The 18,459-nt window shown below is 33.9% G+C and overlaps 1 protein-coding gene and 1 long non-coding RNA gene across 3 annotated transcripts; one reads left to right on the top strand and one right to left on the bottom strand.

The window, feature by feature from the left end:
• Positions 1–376: 376 nt before the first annotated feature.
• Positions 377–2,779, top strand: LOC129002632 (uncharacterized). The gene is made up of 2 exons (XR_008491590.1): positions 377–473; positions 2,457–2,779. It is a non-coding gene; the product is annotated as an uncharacterized LOC129002632 (long non-coding RNA).
• Positions 2,780–3,121: 342 nt separating this feature from the next.
• On the bottom strand, positions 3,122–17,817 carry LOC129002631 (coiled-coil domain-containing protein 34-like). 2 transcript variants are annotated; one of them, XM_054430581.1, is made up of 5 exons: positions 17,407–17,817; positions 10,679–10,900; positions 6,526–6,817; positions 3,682–3,834; positions 3,122–3,228 (listed from the first exon to the last, which is right to left on the bottom strand). In XM_054430581.1, the coding sequence occupies exons 1-5, from the start codon at positions 17,497–17,499 to the stop codon at positions 3,161–3,163; spliced, it is 828 nt and encodes a 275-aa protein (XP_054286556.1). In that variant the 5' UTR covers positions 17,500–17,817; the 3' UTR covers positions 3,122–3,160. The 2 variants fall into 2 exon arrangements, with proteins under 2 accessions (XP_054286556.1, XP_054286557.1); XM_054430582.1 differs by lacking the exons at positions 10,679–10,900; positions 17,407–17,817 and adding an exon at positions 7,361–7,540.
• Positions 17,818–18,459: the final 642 nt, after the last annotated feature.

Below are 18,459 nucleotides of genomic sequence, written 5' to 3'. Positions count from 1 at the left end.
TATTTTATTTCTCGGTTCTGGAATATGTTCAGTGACAAAATAACTTTTTTGTGTCATATATCACAAATACCAAACTTTTGAATGGATTTGATGAATATAAATTCAATAATATTGTAATTGTAATAAACAATTTGGTATTACAAGCACAAAAGGTAGAGTAATTACAATATATCATCAAGTATGGTGAGGTTATGGTAATAGGATGAATAGTAATCATAATACAAAACCATACTACAATTCCTGAACTTTTGCTTTTTAATTAAATTTTGCAATTACAGTCAATTGTTAAATGTTATGCAGTAAATGATTTTAACTTAAAAAACATATTTGAATTTAGTTGGGAGCTGTTCTAGAACAACTAACATTCACGGTTGCGCCCTTGCTCTGATAACGATAACAATTGATAAAAGGAAATAGAATATTTACAACCAAATGATTTAGAATGCAAGGAATATTCTTTGGTGTAATTTTTGGTAAGTGCAAAATTACTTATGGCTTTCTTTGTTTGCAAGTACCGTAGTGCTTTTTATATAAACTAGAGGTCGTCCAGTGGTCTAAAACTCGGCTAAAATATGTAATGTACAGTATTGTACTATTTACACCCCACTCAAAACATCTGATTGGAATTTCTTCCATTTGTTTTGATTTACTGTTTATATTTTGTTGTTTTTTTGTCACCAGCATGGCATCCCATAAGGTCTATCTTAATTTTATTTTAATTTCAAATAATTTTTTGTGCTTATTTTTGGGCCTATTTTAATTTATAAATTGATTCTGCACATCTACAGAAAAATATCTTTTCATCACTCCGTAACAAAAGTAACTATATTTTCGATGACAGCTGATATCAAAGAAAGTAGTCGTTTCCCAAGCTCTAATAATTTAGGGTGAGGGAAAATCAATCAGCTGATTTTCCCTCGCTCTCGATTAGTTCTCCATTTACTCACTACACACGCTAGTGTTTTGTTAGGTACTGTTATTTTAATGATTTGAATCAGCTGTATGTATTGTTAAAAGCTGTTTTATTCTTTTAATTTGATGTTTAAAAGTGATTTATTAAGAAATATACGTAGGTCTAGGTTTCCTTTAGAATATTTTCTATGATTTTATGCCTTAAAATTGTATTGAAAATTTATGTAGGTTTCCTTTTAGAAGATTTTATTTTATTTTGATTTTTAAACAAATTAATTGAGAAATAAGAGATGTAGATTTTCTAAACAGTATGACATAGCATAAATAGTTAATTTAATATGTTTTATTGGTAAATAAGGAGAGCTGTAGTTGCAAATTAAAACATTAATTTACAATGAATAAAAGAATTAAACTTTTGCTGTAGCTAAAAATTGTACTGATCATGGTTAAAACAATGAAATAACATGTGTTTTTTATTATCAATAACACTTATTGAAACAAAGGTGCAAACCACATTAGAACACTTAAGCTGGGTTTTCCTAGGCGCAGAAACATGATGTTGAGAGCAGAGTGTGGGGAAGTAATTTTCCGCTCCTCTAGTGGCGGTCTACTCCGCTTCTAGGATAACAGTAGCCTACCATTAAATTACCTAAGACAAGCAGAGTGAACTCCTTGCCTTGGAAAACCCATCTTTATACCAACACAAATTTTTCACTCATATCTTGATTAAAATATAGTCTACTATAATTTTGCTTTGTATATGGTGTTACAATAATGTATATGGTTCTTAACGTCTACGCAATCAGGGGTGATACTTCACTACGGCCATTTCGGAGATAACTTTGTGTTTTCGTGTATCCGTCCTGTTTTTATATGTCTTAATATTTATTCAACCCCTGACGCAATGCAAATGAAGACTTTTTGTGTTAAGTGTTAACAAGACTATAGTTTAGTGTACCACTACGCACCTGACGATGGAGTCATCTCTGAAACGGCCGTAGTGAAGTATCACCCCTGATTGCGTAGACGGTAAGAACCATATAGGTATATTATTATTTTATTTTCACGCAATCTGTTACACTCAAGAATATAATATTATGGTGTTTCAAGGTCATTTTTCATTTTTCTCTGTTTTGTCCAATGGTATTTTTAAGCTGTTTTGTAAGCTTCTTAGTATTTTGTTAACAATTTTATTCATCTTTATTCTTCAAATCCTACAATTTCAATTCCCAAAAGTAATACCTCCTAAAAATTGATAAATTCTTACAAAGACTTATTATGATTATGACCATATGAGATGGAGACGCCACCTTTGTGCGTATATTCATAAACTACAGTGAAGATACCCTGATATTACAAATGATCAAATATCTCTGAAACAAATCTACTTTTTTGCTTTTTAGCGATATATAACTGACATCCGTAAATAAGTTGCGTTTATGTAAGTAGTTCACGACTGGTTCTATTTTTGGTCAAAGGATGACATTGTATTTATGAAGTGGTAATTATTTTTAACAACACCTCAAGAAAGTGATATGTTTTAGGGGTATTGTTGATTTGCTATGAGACACTAACACTCTTCAGGGCAGGGGTGGAACAAGATTCCGTGGAAAAGTCCAACACAGAAACCGAAGAGGAAACTCGTCAAGTTTTACTGGAGGTTTAGAATAAACCTAGTTCATAAACTGTTCGAACAAAGCTCAAACTACCTTGATGTATTCAAGCTACGTCCCAATGAGCTGGTTGTCGGAATCATTGATGTGCTTTATGTTTCTTATCGAGTTACCACTGTCGATAATGGACATAAGTTTAGAATTGTTTAACTTCTTAAAGAGAAATTAAATAAATAAAAAAATTGTAAAAATATTATCTGAAGATTAAAAATAGTTTGTCTTTGAAAAGATTTTTATTTTATCAAATCTTTAGTAGGTAGGTTTTGAGAGAATACTTGCATAAAAAATGTGTTGATTGGAAGCAGCTTGAACGGTTTGGCAGTATTATTAGCAATGATTACAAACCCTATAAGAAGAGCAATGCCTTTGTTAAAAATTCTGTTTAGGAATATTTGAATTTCGGATTCTTTTTTAATAAAAAAATGGCTACAGCTGGTCCATATAGATGGGAAGTCTAGGTTGAACCATTGACTATTAGTCAAAGGTTGAACCAAAAGAATCATAAACTTTGATGTACAAAAATCATACAAATTAAAAATGTTATAAAATAAAATTTTATATTTTTCCAATTCAAATCATGCAGGTTCAGGGTTGACCCAGGGTTGAGGATTGTAGTAGCTCGGGGGGTTGGTGACTGTTAAACCTGCAACAGGCATTTGAAATTAACTAATAATGTTATCTAATAACTAATTAATTATTTTTTATATCTGTAATCATTTGTTTTGATTTTATAGTTTCATCTTTTACATTTCAAGATTCAGTGAACAATGTGAGTCTACTCTGCATTTGTGTATCATTTGTCTACCATTAAACTGTCACAAGCTATCCATTCAAAACATATTACCCGAGAAAAGATATTTTTTTATTTTACATTAAACTTTGGTTTATGATTTGGTAAAACTAAACCTGAAAATCTAACAGATAAAGAAATTTTAAGATACTAGAACGCCTCTCACATTTTTCAGGGTAAAATTATTTTTTACTGTCGGGTGAATTTAATTTGAACCTGTGTCTGTGCATAGTTTGATATACTCTTAAAGTAAACTCTGTTAATAGTTTCAAAACTTTAAAATGGTCATGATTGAAACTGACATACTTATCAAGCCAAGGTTGCTAGGGACAGGTCGAGGTTTGTACTTTGCCATCTTCATCCACTCTGAGACTTTTTCTCTGGACACTGTTTTCTTCAGTTCAACCTCACGTCGCTGATGCTCCTCATTTCGAAGTTGTCGTTCTTTCATTTCCTTGGCTAAAATGTAACAATGCATTGTATTGCAGTGAGTGTAACAACGGAGGACTTCCGTCCTACAGTCGATGGAGGACAGTGAAATAAGGTCTCCATCGAGCTCCCTTAGCGACAAAAAATCTTACACTAGTGCAATTTTAATGCACTACTGGCATCAGGCACCATTTTTCAAGCCCCTAAGCAACGACCTACACCTCACTCTCGTCATAGTAACTGAAAACGTTTTGAGACAAAATCAACACTACCGCCAAATATGAATCACGTTCAGTGATTAGACTTCTGTGGGAAGGGGACAAATCCCTTTTGAAATACCCTGCAAGGTGACAGATGTGTATGCAGAAGTGTTCAGACGTGCTTGAGGTGGCTTAGAGAGTTCACAGGATGATGTACACATTTGCACAATGAGGCTGGCAGCAGATGTTCATTAGTTTCCATCAAGGCAGGGATAAAAATGGAGGGAACTTTGTTTGCTGATCAGTGTGTTTAAAATCAGGGCTTATCATTGGCCTTGGTAGCCTTATAGGGGCGCAAGTCAGTTCAGCAACTCTTGTTAAGTCACATTGCAAACAGCCCTGACTCTGATTTTAATCACTGACTCAAATGAGTCTGATGAATAACTGCTAAATAAAACTGAAAACATTATAAACACAGTAAACATTTTAACAAAGACCTCCATAATCTCTTCGCCACTTACACTTATTTTCTACGAGTAAAAACTGTGCTCTGTGCTCCATCTACATTCCTGAAGTAAAGATACACTTCAATAGCAGCATTGACTATATATAGTCAATGATAGAGGTTAGGTTAGACCACAAAAATCTAATCATAGAACCAGATTCACGCTTGGCAGGAGTGTCAATTTGACTTTAACTTCAGATACTATGTCAAGAATATTCATCAGATAGGGTTGGGACCCGACTAGAATATTGCTGGAAGAAGTCAAATATGATAACACTGGTGTCAGATTTTAACTAGTTGCGGGTGGCCACAAGCTTGATACAGCAGTTTTTTTCTCTTTTATTTTTGCTAGGTACGAGTCTGGGATTGTTTTTCACATTACTTCAGACTAGACCTAGGGGTTGGGGCATTATCACTTAGATAAAATCCATTGGTGACTTGGCGGAAATCGAACCCGGGACCTCAGGGACTGAAGTCCCGCGCTCTAACCACTACGCCAGCTCGCTCCCCTACGATGCAGCAGTAAATTTACAGATAACAATAATAGTCCAAGGTCATCATTGGCAGGATTTGTTGGTTGACAGCACAGTGTCTGTTGATTTGCATTTTGCAATATAAATAGGTACTATTTCTTTTAACTTGAAAATAGCATTCTAGTATTTATACAGGGTGCGGCAAAGAAACCGATCTATTTTCTTCAGCGCACTGTTCAGCGACAGGCCGTCTGAGGGTGGTGGGAGTAGGCTCGTTGGATAGCCTATACGATGCCATTTCTTGTAATCATAGAGCAGTGGTTGTATGAGATACGTACGGTTGTTATCTAGTCGTTTTTAAAAGGTAGTAAATCAGTCATTGCAACTCAGTGGCAGTTCCGTGCTTTTATTTATTAGGTCGACATGAAGAGGTTCCATCAAGATTATCTGTATGGATATCACAATTAAACAGATTATTATTGTAATTAAGTGATGAAAATTAACCTCAAAATTTGTGTAGCTGAGCAGTCAGACATGTTCAGCAAGCCGCTGGTTTTCGGGCGGGCCTGCGAGGACTGTTTTCCACAGCAGCACGAACTCTATCAAATGTTAGTTGTCTGGCGTCCGATCTGACTTTGGGCAGCCTTTCAGCTTCCTTTTCAACGCAGAAGCCGTTGTTCTAAAACTAGTTACCCACCGCATTATTGAGATACGCAACGAAACTTCTCCATTTTGCCTTAATTGAAAGAATGCATGAAACTGCCGATACCGCTGAGTTGCAATGAATGAATCCAATACTTTTTAAAAACAACTCCATAACAACCGCACATAGCTCAAGCGACCACAGCTCTATGACTAAAAAAATGGCCTTGTGTAGGCTTCCCAATGAACCTACGCCCACCACTCTCAGACGACCTGTCGCTGAACAGGGCTCTGCAGAAAATTGATCGGTTTTTATGCCGCACCCTGTATTATTAATAAATGCAATGGGGATTCAAAGTTAAACCATGATAATTTCCTTTTTATATATGAACATTTTGAGATTCATCGGCTGAAAATGAAATGTTTATGTGAAACTTGATTTTATTTCATGATCTTAAAATTTTGAAATTAAAAAGTACTTTTGCTGGATACATCTGCACGTTTATTGAAAATACCTATTCAGTGTGGCAACAATTTGTTTTAGGAGGCCTCAGCTTCTCCCATAAACTCTCTTGTCATTGACAGTTGAACTCCTCGTAAGTTAATACAAGATGTTTGGACCACTCAACCAATCAGGCCCAATTACCTTTAGTAAATCCCTAAAACAATGCCTTTGAACTAAACACTCAAAAATAGTAGTTCTAAGTACATAATCCGTTTTATCCTGCTTATTTCTTGTTTTGAAGTATATTTTTTTACTAATGAGGCATTTGCAATACAATCGTCAAAAGTAAATAATTAATTTCAGCTATAAATGCATTATGAAGTAGTAAGTACATCTCAAAACTAACTTTGCCCTAAGTTATAAATAATAATATTTAATTGCTTAGTAATTATATACCTTTTCTCTCTTCATCTTTCTTGTGCTTCCAGATGGCATAGCTAATTTCCGCTGCCTCTCTTTTTACTTGTTTCTCTTCTAAGGCTATCTGTTTAATTTTTTCCTCCTGTTCCCGTTTTCTCAACCGTTCTAGTTTCTTAGTTTGCAACCAGTTTTGAAAAACCTCTTCCCGTATTTTTGTCCGTTCATTATCATTGAGGTCACCTGGTACGGAGGCAACAGATTTTGCGGAATTGCTATTGTTTTTGGGCTGGGATAAAACCAACGATCTTGATCTATTGATGGAATTAGGCTGAAATTTATGGGAAATTGTCATAATACATGTAGAAAATTAATTCTATGATTTCAGGTAGCAACATATTGTTATAACATTAAATTCTTCTGTTAAGTTTTATAATTCAAAATAATATACTAAAAATATGTTGGACTTTTAATTTTAGCATCACCTTACTTTTTACTTACTGATCTGACTTTTCATGTTCATACAAAGAAATGAGGTTTAAAATAAGGGTCAGGTATGCAAGACTTTGCTAAATTGCTGTGCTAATGGGTGGTTGTGTGAGATTTTTATGTCCTAGGACGCTAGTCACGAGCCCAGAATTGTTTTTCACATTACTTCAGGCTAGACCTAGGGGTTGCGGCATTATTACTTAGATAAAATCCATTGGTGATTTGGCGGAATTTGAACCTGGGACCTCAGGACAGTTTTGTTAACATCCATCCTAAACTCATCAGTTATGGAGCTTAACTAAAGCATAAAATATTCTTCAGGAAAACCACACTGGGTTGGAATTTAGAAACACTGGTAATTCTGATTATAACAATTGTGTCTTACCTGTTCAGACATTTTTTTTCTCAAATTTTGAATAACTCTTTTTGTAGTAATCAAATACTTGGTTATGTCATGTATGGTGCAAAACTACTAGTTTATTTTTGTAAATGTTGGTTTAGGTCTACACCCTGACCAAATAAAAATATGTGAAGTAAGAATTTTGGTTACTTGTTACCATGTAAACCTATTCATTTAAGATCTTATATTTTGTTTCAATACCTCAACCTATTCTTAGACCCAACCGACACTAATAATTGTGCATTTTAAAGGTTCAGTATTAGGTCTAGACTCCGGCTATTTCTAAGCATAGGTGCCCGAGGAGTGAATGAGTTAACAGGCTTAGAACCAGGCAACGTATTTCCCAGTCCCCTGTATCTGGTATAGATGCTATGGATATACTCAAGTTGGTAGCTACAAGTGCAAAATTAGATTTTCGTACCTGTGTCAGTCTTGAGGTTTTTAATGGCTGTGTTTAGTAATATAATAACTATCTAGTAATCTAAGGCCCTTTTTTACACCATTTTCATTGTTGTCAAGGTCTATTGTAACTTTGTTATTTGATGACCAATAAAGATTTATGATTTATGAAAAATACATGTAGCACCACAGATAGCAATCTGAACTCAAAACCATTTGATCGGTTAAATCTATAGATTTGGAGGTAGCTTAGAGCTATGTTGAGTAACTCCCATGTAAGGTGCCTAGATTTGGGAATGGTTAGCAACATCTCTTATGATTGCAACAATAGCCCTATTAATGCAATTTATGTAACGTCAATATTGTTTTTAGTGCCTAAATATTGCAGTATCGTAATACTTAAAATAAATTAGTAATTTGGAAACAAATGTTTAATTTACTAATAGATTTTGTTTAGAAACGATACATACAACACCTTTTAGTCACAATGATTATATGGTAAGCAGGTTTAAATCAATATATAAATATTTATGTTGTAACATCACATTTAATGGCAACTAAACACTAAACTTTGGTGAGCTTCATTTTCCGCTGAGTGTGTTTCTTAGCCGAGACAGTTTAACTTGAATGTGCAACAGGACAAGAAAAGCGTTTTTCTTGTACCATTCCATGTTGTAGTCGAGATGTGTTCGCCAGTTCTTGTCCAGGAATGCCTTGTAGAACACAGACATCTCATCCGCCGACATCTGTTCACTAGACTCTGATTGGTTGGAAGCCATGAACTCCTTTCTCTCCTGGTACAAACTCTTGTAAGATATCTTCATAGGTGATGTGCCATCTTAGTTGTTACATGCACCAGTATTGCAAGACTTCTTTGGAAGCACAATACAAACCGAACCATTAAATTTAGCAGATAGAAAAATTATTTGAAATTGATCACTACTAAATGAGTGTTGTGTCTTAAGTGACTGTTTCAATTATTAAGAGCCAGGGGCAAGCAAGGGTAAAGGGTAAGGGGTAAGCAAAGTACGCAGTAGCGTAGGGTGCCAAGCAAAAGGGAGCGCCTAAGTGCTCTCCAATGTTCAGTATTAAAGGAGACTAGAGGCATTGAATATATAAATGTTATAGCCTATATTCAATTATAGATGGTAATAGTTTATTTACATCACCCACTAGAACTGTTGTAGGAGTAAGGAATTGGGGTAAATTGTGTACATCTAAAGGTGAGAGACCATTACATATACTCCCGCTAGGGCCTACTTGATTTATTATTCTTCCCAAATAACAATAATCACAAATAATGTCCATTTGTTAAAATGGACTCGTCCGGCAGACATTTCTACGATTCAGAAACTCCTATGCTCTTTTATTTACTTATATTTTTCATTTAGCCATAAAAATTCCTTACTATAACATCAGTGTTTAGGGTACTTGCGGCCCTAGGCCTTAAATATGAGCGGCCTCATGATCGCAGCGAAATCATCACCATCTCCCTCAATAACAGGACATGATCATCATCATCCACAATCTCAAGAAATTAAGAACATCTCCCGTGTTTACGATAAATTATCAAATTCTGCAATCTCTACGATCACCGTGAAATCACAAAAATCTCCCACAATCACAGGGTTATCATCATTGCCATATGCGGTCGCTGCGAGATTGTGAACATCTTCCGTGATCACAGAACATTATCATTGCTACCCACGTGACAATTTCTGTGAAATCGCAAATGTATCCTACGATCACGATCTTGATTGTTGCCCGCAATCGTGTACATATCATGAACATATTTGCAAAAAGGGGGCCGCAGCAATTTTACAAAAATCTGGCACTACGTTTTTAATTAGGGGGGGGGGGAGTTGGCGGAATGTTGTTCGCTTACAATAGGAAAATGTCTAGAACTGGCTTTTAAGTCCTTAAACCGGTGTATTTCAAAAACATTTATTCAAATTATTCAAGGACATAATGATGAGTTTTTGGTTGTGGATAAAGGTTGGAAATTTTGGTAACCCGGCTTAGCACATATATTAAGCAAAATCAAGTAAAGTAATGGCAGGGTAAACTTAATGTGTAATATGTATAAATAAATTGTATCAGTATTCCGAAACAAACTTTCGGTTAAGGTTTGTCAAGTGTCAACAAACCTTAAATCATGGGCAAGTGGTAGTAACTATGATATTTTATGGGGAAAATCATTAAAGTTGCAATAACTTGTGAACTATCTTTTCTTTTTACAGCATTGGGGGTTGTAGGCCTGCTATTTTTATCAGACTTTCAAGGACCATAGCAAGCTACATTTGAAACAAAATCGGTAAAAGCAGTTTTTTTTTTCAATCCAACGTTTCTGTTATTTTATGGGAAACCTATATAAGTCGCAATAACTATTGAACAACAATTTTTACAGCAATGGGTGTTATACTGTTTTCTTTCCATTTAAAAGCTACACTAAATTTTAATCAAAACTGTTCAGACCGTTTTTGAGCAAACCTTATTTTACCGTTATTTTATGTGCTTTCTAGGTAAGCACTATTAAACATTTCTAAAAAATGAAAAAAAAAAAAACGCCTGGAGATACCATAGATTAGGACCTACGTACGAAATGGCATGAAAATATGACCACAGGTGTAGTCTGTAGCTCTGTACACATCCACACACACACACACAGACGCATCACTTCGAATACCACTTTTTAGGGTGCAAATAAACCCAAATTGGATATTTTGACAAAAACAATACTTTTACCATACTATGTTTAAGCTAGCTTATTGGGGGAGAAGAGAGTAAAAATAAATTAAGGCAAAAAGCTTGAGAAGTTTGTTTTCATTTTGAAAATTCTTCTGATAATCTTTCAACGGTACCTAATCTACATAAAAAATATTTTTAAAATATACATTTTCTAACCTTGACAAATTTTGAATTGTGTGACGCCCAAAAGTCTTGATTCCACTGTTGAACTTCCTGTCGCTTCAATCTTAACCTTTTTTCTATTGACGTCTCATTGGCCGGGATATGAAATTTTATTGGTCTCAAATTAGATACAGGGTCAGGAGGTCCGATCATGTCACATTTGGAGTCTTCTGTTATTGGTTTGGTTGATGAATGAGCGCTATTAAGTAAAAGGACCTGCAAAATAAAAAAGAAATGTACAAAAATTGTGGGTGATTAGTTAGTAGGCTATGTTCTTTTTTACACAGGGAGCTCTTGTATCTCTTGTGATCTTCTTAAATAGTCTAACACTTATTCCTTGAACAACTACAATGTCGGTACGGGAGAGAAATTTGGGTTAGTGGTTTTTAAATGGTAAGATAAATTAGATATTCACTTGCATGGAATGTTTGGACCTTCCACCACATAAAGGTAAAGAGCCAAATGGCATTTAAAAACATAAATAGGTAATAAAATATATGCTTCACATTAGAGCTAACATACATTTCACTGTAAACATGTTAGGATGCTAAATGATTGCTCTATCAATAGATGTTATTTTTATTACTCCGTACTGAAAGTAGTATTTTTTTCTTTTTTTTAAGTAGTTGTTTCCCAAGCTCTAATTTAGAACGAGGGAAAACCGATCAGCTGAATTTTCACAACTCTAAATTTACTTTCCCTAGCTCTCTATTAGTTCTTCATTTACTCACTACCCACGATAGTGTTTTGTTACAGTTTATTTTAATTTCATTTTGAGGTGTTGCCTTTCGAATTACTTAACAATATTAGGCCTATTCTAGAGGTTAAATACCTTTTTGTTGACACTGTAATCCTTGGTTGTCAGGATAGTGACCAGTTTTGACACTCAAGGTGTCATTGTTAAACCTTAAGCCGTGTTGTCGCTCCTAGTAGGTTGTCATAAAGTCTTTAAAACATATACACACAAACGAACATTGACTATTGTGTATTCGTTAAAATGTCCGTTCTTGTATATCTTTTAAAGACTTTATGACGACCTACTAGGAGCGACAACACGTCTTAAGGCTTGACCAAGGATTACAGTGGCAACAAAAAGATATTCAACCTGTAAAATAATTTATTTAATGATTTAAATCAGCTTTTTTCATCGTTGCTCAATCTGAATGTTTACAGAAAAAGGTATTAGCTTGTTTTCTGTGTTTTTACCATAGTGTGTGTTTGAAATTGCTCAAAATATGTCGTCTAACATTCCTGATGATTTGATGAAAAAAATGTAACGTGACTATATTTTCTCACTAGGAATATAGGCATACGCTATTCCGTAGTTATAGCAGGAAAGACGTCACCAACTCTCGCCAGCGGATCACTCAAGTCGGCGTGCTGGGAAGTTCCAGGGTTCGTAAATCGTAAATAAATAATTTAATAGCCTACCACAAGTACAAATTTGTATGCACAAAATGTAGTGTGAGGCACGTCGCACACTGAGTCCGCCTCTCTTTGCCGGGTTGGGCATACTTACAGTGTTTAGTCACAATATCCTTGCCTGCATAGGCTAAAATACGTGTTAGACAATATTTAGGAGTTTCCTTCCAGAGCAGCAACACATAATCTTACTAGGCATCGTAACCGACTAGATGTCCCTAGAGTTAGACTGTCAAGGACTCAGAAGGCCTTCAGTAATGGAGCCATAAAAATATAAGTACAATAAGTTGCCAAACTCCATCCTGCACCTTGACAAAAGGAAACTCTTTAAAATACTTACAGCGTATCTCTAAGACAAAGCCTACTACTGGCTGAAGGAGTAGGCCTACTTTGAAGACCTTCTATTAAATGCCTAGTACCTGAAGTATGGCAGTTTACAGCCTCAGTTTTAATTAGAATGTTAATTGTATGTTGTATATGTGTAAATAAGTGATTTATGTTTCAAATGATGCCATCAATCCCCCATGGGGTAAAAGATGAAGAACCCATAATAAAGTAATAAAGGAAGGTTTAAATAAAAAGATAAAGAAAGCTAATGACAAAGCACGTGTAACAAATATGCCCAATTTGATCTTTAGAATTATATACCCCCTTATTATGTGTAAACTATTTATATTGCATGATTTGTACTGACATGTCACATATTCATTGCTGATATTCAGCCTCTGTATTATGAATTTTTGTGATGAATAAATTGATTTAATTTGATTAGGCCTACCATCACCCATCAATAAAACTATCACAAAATTGTTAGTAAAAAGAAACAGTTTAGGAAAGTTTAGTAGCAAATTTCAGAATAGGCCTAGATATGAAAATAATTTGAACACTAGAGCCTAGTAAACTTAAGTTAAAGTAAAATTTAGACAAAGGCTATGTCAAGTAAACTTAAGCCTACATAAAATACTTAAGGTGAAATACCCCCGCTGCAGCAAACCTGCCGCCTAAGCAAATTTCCATTTGCCTGATATCATTTACAATTTTCTATTTAAATAACATTTAGGTTTTACGAGTAAGTTCTTAGGTTTGCTACTACACAAGGGGGCAGCTTATTATGAAATCAATTAATTTGCCAAGTTTTATCAAAATATATAAACAAGCAAACTAGCATTTAAATACATTATATTACATTTAAATACATTTTACAACACCTATCCTTCATAAGAATTTAACAAGGGGATTTTTAAAAAAAATAGGGTTTTCTCTGTAGCCAACAACCGTACAAAAACACTTGGATAATACTGAATTATTAGTTTTTTTACGCTCTTAAAGAAGGTCTAGAGAGAAATTGGGAAATTTAATGTTTTGAGGGTCAAAAATTAGAAAAACCAATTTTTACACCAATATACCCCGTTACTATGGTTCGATCATGCCGATTCTTAAACTCATTCAAGTTCATACCGCCTTACACCTTTAAACCAAATTTCATCAAAATCGGACAAAAATTACTCAAGTTATGTTTACGGACACAAATATTATATACATACTACTGGTATATAAAAATTTGAACGAATTGTGTTTTTGGCCTCCGGGGACATCAAAATGAAAAATTAAATGGGTCCCAGGCCTAGGTCTTACCGTGCCACCTACGGTAATCGCTAGCCTACTTCCCTATAAGGAAATTCGCTAAAAGCTGTATGTAAAAATTTAGGGTCTATCCATATCAAGTGATCCAACAGGGGTTGCTTGACCATTTTTAAAATAAATAATATTTTTATCCTAGATACCTTTATCAATTCTGGGCTCAAAAGTGATTTTAAAATTTTTTTATTTATTTTGTTACTCCTACGGCGGCCATTTTTGTTTTGCGGAACACGCAAATTTTTGCTCATGTAAGGGTTTGCGGTAACTTGCACAACTCGGTAACCATGAACACTAGAGTGATGAAACAAAAAGCATTTTAATCTGGAAGAAACAGCCTAAATATTATGTTCTGTACATATTTATTGAAATGTGTATCAAAAACAGTTTTAAAAACATCTCAACATTTCATAAGAAAACGGAAAAAGTTCAACTTTTGAAGGCGTATTACCATTGGAACGAATAAAATCTCAGACTTGATTTTTTTTGTGTGTGTAGCAACTCAGTAGAACTGTTTGTATTTCAAATATCAACCATGAGACTTAATTCCTTTAAAAGTTATCATTTTTCAAAAACTGAAATTTTTTGAAAAATTCAAATTTTGAGTCTCAATATCTTTGTTGGGACAAAGTTTAAAAATCTGAAATTTTTGCCAAAAACCCCTCTTATGGTTGTTATATTGCTGTATGAATTCATCTTTGAGATTTACTTTTAAGCTAAGTTACAGTATCAAGAAAATCGCAAAAACCCCATAAGCTCGGCCAACGCGGCTAGTACTGTAGGTAGCTTAAAAATTAATTTATAGGTGTAGGTAATTATTTTATTTAATGTAAACTTACCTAACTTACTTTAAACATGTATAGCCTTTTCTTGCAAATTTCTTGTCTTATGTGAAATTAAAAAAAACTTTTTATCAGATTATTTTCATTCCGGTTTACACCTTTTTTTTCAATAGGCCTAAATATTTTGAACTCATTTATTCATTATTTATTGAACCACTTTCATTTTAATAAAGAATATTAGAAATTTCACTTACAAAAGCTGTTTGAAAGACAAGTTCTTAAAGTATACAACTTTTTTTACTTGTTAGTGTTTTTTGTTCTACTTTGATCATGCTAATTAGGAAGTTTGGATGTTTCTTCATTCAGTTTGGGTTTGTCCTTCCAGTGGTTTTTGTCAGTTAAAAGAGATTTAATTTTCTCAAAACTTTGTTTATAGGCACCCAAGCTTGGTCTTTCTAATTTGTTTTAAAGGCGGTTGGTTGTTGGTCCTGCTGGATCTTTATTTTGATAACTGATGTCAATCACCTCTGCCACCCACCACTGTCATACACAAATGCAATAGAGTCTTTGGTATGAAGTGTAATTTTTACAGCTTTCAGTTGCTAGTGAGGTTACGAAGCACTTAACATTACTACTGTCTGGACGTCCGGTACAGGAATAAAACAATGGAAGCTTCTTGTTCCAGTAATCTTTAAACAGTTCTCAAATCGGTCCAGGAGTTTGTTGTTGTGGTGTTGAGTGATTTCTTCATCTGTTATAAAAATGAATTATTTTGTTAAGTAAAACTGTGTTTTGTGACTCATTTACGACTTCCTGTAGGTACTGGAGATTATATCAGTTCCCACAGAATATGAGTTATTTTTTTTCAAAATACCACAATTAACACTTTATTGATTTGTGTTATACAGGTTACGGTACATTAAATCTAAATGGAAAATAAATTTTAAGACCTCAATATAAATAGAATTAACTAAGTTTTATTTAAGTTAAATGATGAATAAAACTTAAAATTTAGCAGGATTTTATTTATTTTTCGTACCGTAGCGGTACATATATAGGCCTAATTTGTACTTTGGGTACAAAGTTTAAGTTAAAAATCTGTTTTGGATTTTTGAAATGTACATTAAGATAAGTTTACATTAAATAAAATAATTACCTACACCTATAAATTAATCTTTAAGCTACCTACAGTACTAGCCACGTTGGCCGAGCTTATGGGTTTTTTGTGATTTTCATGATACTGTAACTTAGCTTAAAAGTAAATCTCAAAGATGAATTTCATACAGCAGTATAACAACCATAAGAGGGGTTTTTGGTAAAACTTTCAGATTTTTAAACTTTGTCCCAACAAAGATATTGAGACTCAACATTTGAATTTTTCAAAAAATTTCAGTTTTTTAAAAATGATAACTTTTAAAGGAATTAAGTCTCATGGTTGATATTTGAAATACAAACAGTTCTACTGAGTTGCTACACACACAAAAAAATCCAGTCTGAGATTTTATTCGTTCCAATGGTAATACGCCTTCAAAAGTTGAAATTTTTCCGTTTTCTTATGAAATGTTGAGATGGGTTTAAAACTGTTTTTGATACACATTTCAATAAATATGTACTGAACATAATATTTAGGCTGTTTCTTCCAGATTAAAATTCTTTTTGTTTCATCACTCTAGTGTTCATGGTTACCGAGTTGTGCAAGTTAACGCAAACCCTTACATGAGCAAAAATTTGCGTGTTCCGCAAAACAAAAATGGCCGCCGTAGAAGTAACAAAAGAGATAAAAAAAAATTAAAATCACTTTTGAACCCAGAATTGATAGAGGTATCTAGGATAAAATTATTATTTATTTTAAAAATGGTCAAGCAACCAATTATTTTATTTCTGGATCACTTGATATGGATTGACCCTTTAGGCTAATAACGTAAGCTAATATTCAGGGCGAGGCAGGGAAGTATCCCTAATTTTAAAGGTAAGTTACATTGTATGACAACCAAAAAGTTAGAACCAAACTTTAAATTGGGATTAAAAGGTTACCTACATCTGGGAGTTTATTTTAATACAACTTTCCTTGGTTTTAAACATCATATCCTGCAAGTGGTGTCCCTGATCGTAAATGCACTGCTGTATTCTGGAACTTGAGTTCATCATAACTAACTCTGTGAAGCATTTGTTATGGTATTCAGCCAACTTCAAGGTAAATTGCATCCTTTAATAAATAAATAATAAATAAATAAAAATGCCTTTATTGATCAAGCGTTTCTCAGTACAACTGCTTCTCAGAACAACTCTCGTCATAACTCATAACTAACAAACAAATAAATAGAAACAATAACAAAACAGAACAAGACAATATCAATAACAACTAATCATAACAGTACAATTCCTTAATTTTGGCTCTGAAAGATGGCAAGGCATATTTTTTGAGGCCAGAGGGGAGGTCGTTGTACAGCTTTGGGCCGAAGTACGAGAAGCTTCTCCTTCCAAACTCAAGGCCTCACTCTTGGAAAGTGAAGCTGGAGACCTTCATGGCGGGTACTGCGCTGAGAGACCTCCTCCCGGAAAAAGAGCCTCTCAAGAAGGTACTGTGGCTCCTGTAGGACAAGAGCCTTGTGCACCATGCAGCACGTCATGGTGCAGCCTAAACCCATTCCCCTGGCACACCCCTACTACTCACAGTGCAATCTGAAAAGTAGGGATATTTCCCTGCCTCACCCTGTACAATGAATTAATATGTAATAGGACATGATTAGGTAGTATGATCTTGTAATGTAATAGCATAGATAAACCGTGTTGGTTAGTCTATGGTAATAGTAATTCGGTTAACATCAGTTAAAACAAATTCTCAGTCCATTTAACTTAGTAAAAATTGGATATTCTTACCTGTTGCTGATGATATTTGCCATGGATTGTTACATAGAAATTAGAGAAAGAACGGACATTTACTGGGGTTTTAACACTTCCAAGACTAGCCATTATTGATTGTTATTTACTTTCAGCTAAAATCTAAAATGCTATAAATAACAGAATTTAACGAAACATTGGTCATGTGATTTTTGTAAACCTGAGTGAGGTTAAAATGTGGTAATATATTATCAAATTGTATTTAGATTATAAAATGATTATAACTACAATTACTGTAGGGCATATTTTGGAATATTTAATAACTCCGTAAACTATGAAGAAGGTCAAATTAACGCGAGTAAGTTAATATTCTTAATTTTAATAAATCATAACAAATAACGACATTAAACTATTTGTCGTCTGATCTGCTCTCTATCGTTTTCGTTTATCGTAATCGTATGTATCGTAATCGTATCTCTGTAATCTGTATTCTCATTCTGTAGTCTGTGGCTGGTCCGCTCTTCTTTGGTAGGGCGGTAGGCACGATTTTTATTTCAGCTGCAGTTTTTGAATACGGACAAAATGAGAGTTTAAAAGTTAGAAATTAAAAAAAAAATTATTGTAGGCCTAAAACTAAAAAAATATATAATTAATTTTTTAATTAAACTGTCATAACCTAACCTAACTAACCAAACTTGCTGATAATGACAAAATTGAATAAAGGTTTACTGCTAGAAAAAATAGGTAGTTCTGTTCATAAAATAAAACTATAAATGCCTCAAATTAAATTTTATATTTTTTAATTATAAAATCAAACTGTCATAACCTAACAAAACTAACCAAACTTGCTGATAATGAAAAAAATGAATGAAGGTTTACTAATCGAAAAAATAGTTCTGTTCATAAAATAAAACTATAAATTGCTCAAATTCAATTTTATAAGGTTTTAATTATAAAATTTAACTGTTATAACCTAACAAAACTAACCAAACTTGCTGATGATGCAAAAATCATAAACAAAAAGTTTGTGCCCCCGACGGGTTTCGAACCTGGTACCATAAGTATAGCAGCCCGGTACGCTATCCATTAGAC

The sequence above is a fragment of the Macrosteles quadrilineatus genome, unplaced genomic scaffold, assembly GCF_028750875.1.
Source record: "Macrosteles quadrilineatus isolate MER2022 unplaced genomic scaffold, UCM_ALF_1.0 Scaffold_9__3_contigs__length_116548681, whole genome shotgun sequence".
In the NCBI taxonomy this organism is placed as follows: domain Eukaryota; kingdom Metazoa; phylum Arthropoda; class Insecta; order Hemiptera; family Cicadellidae; genus Macrosteles; species Macrosteles quadrilineatus.
This window is presented reverse-complemented; position numbering and strand designations above follow the sequence as displayed.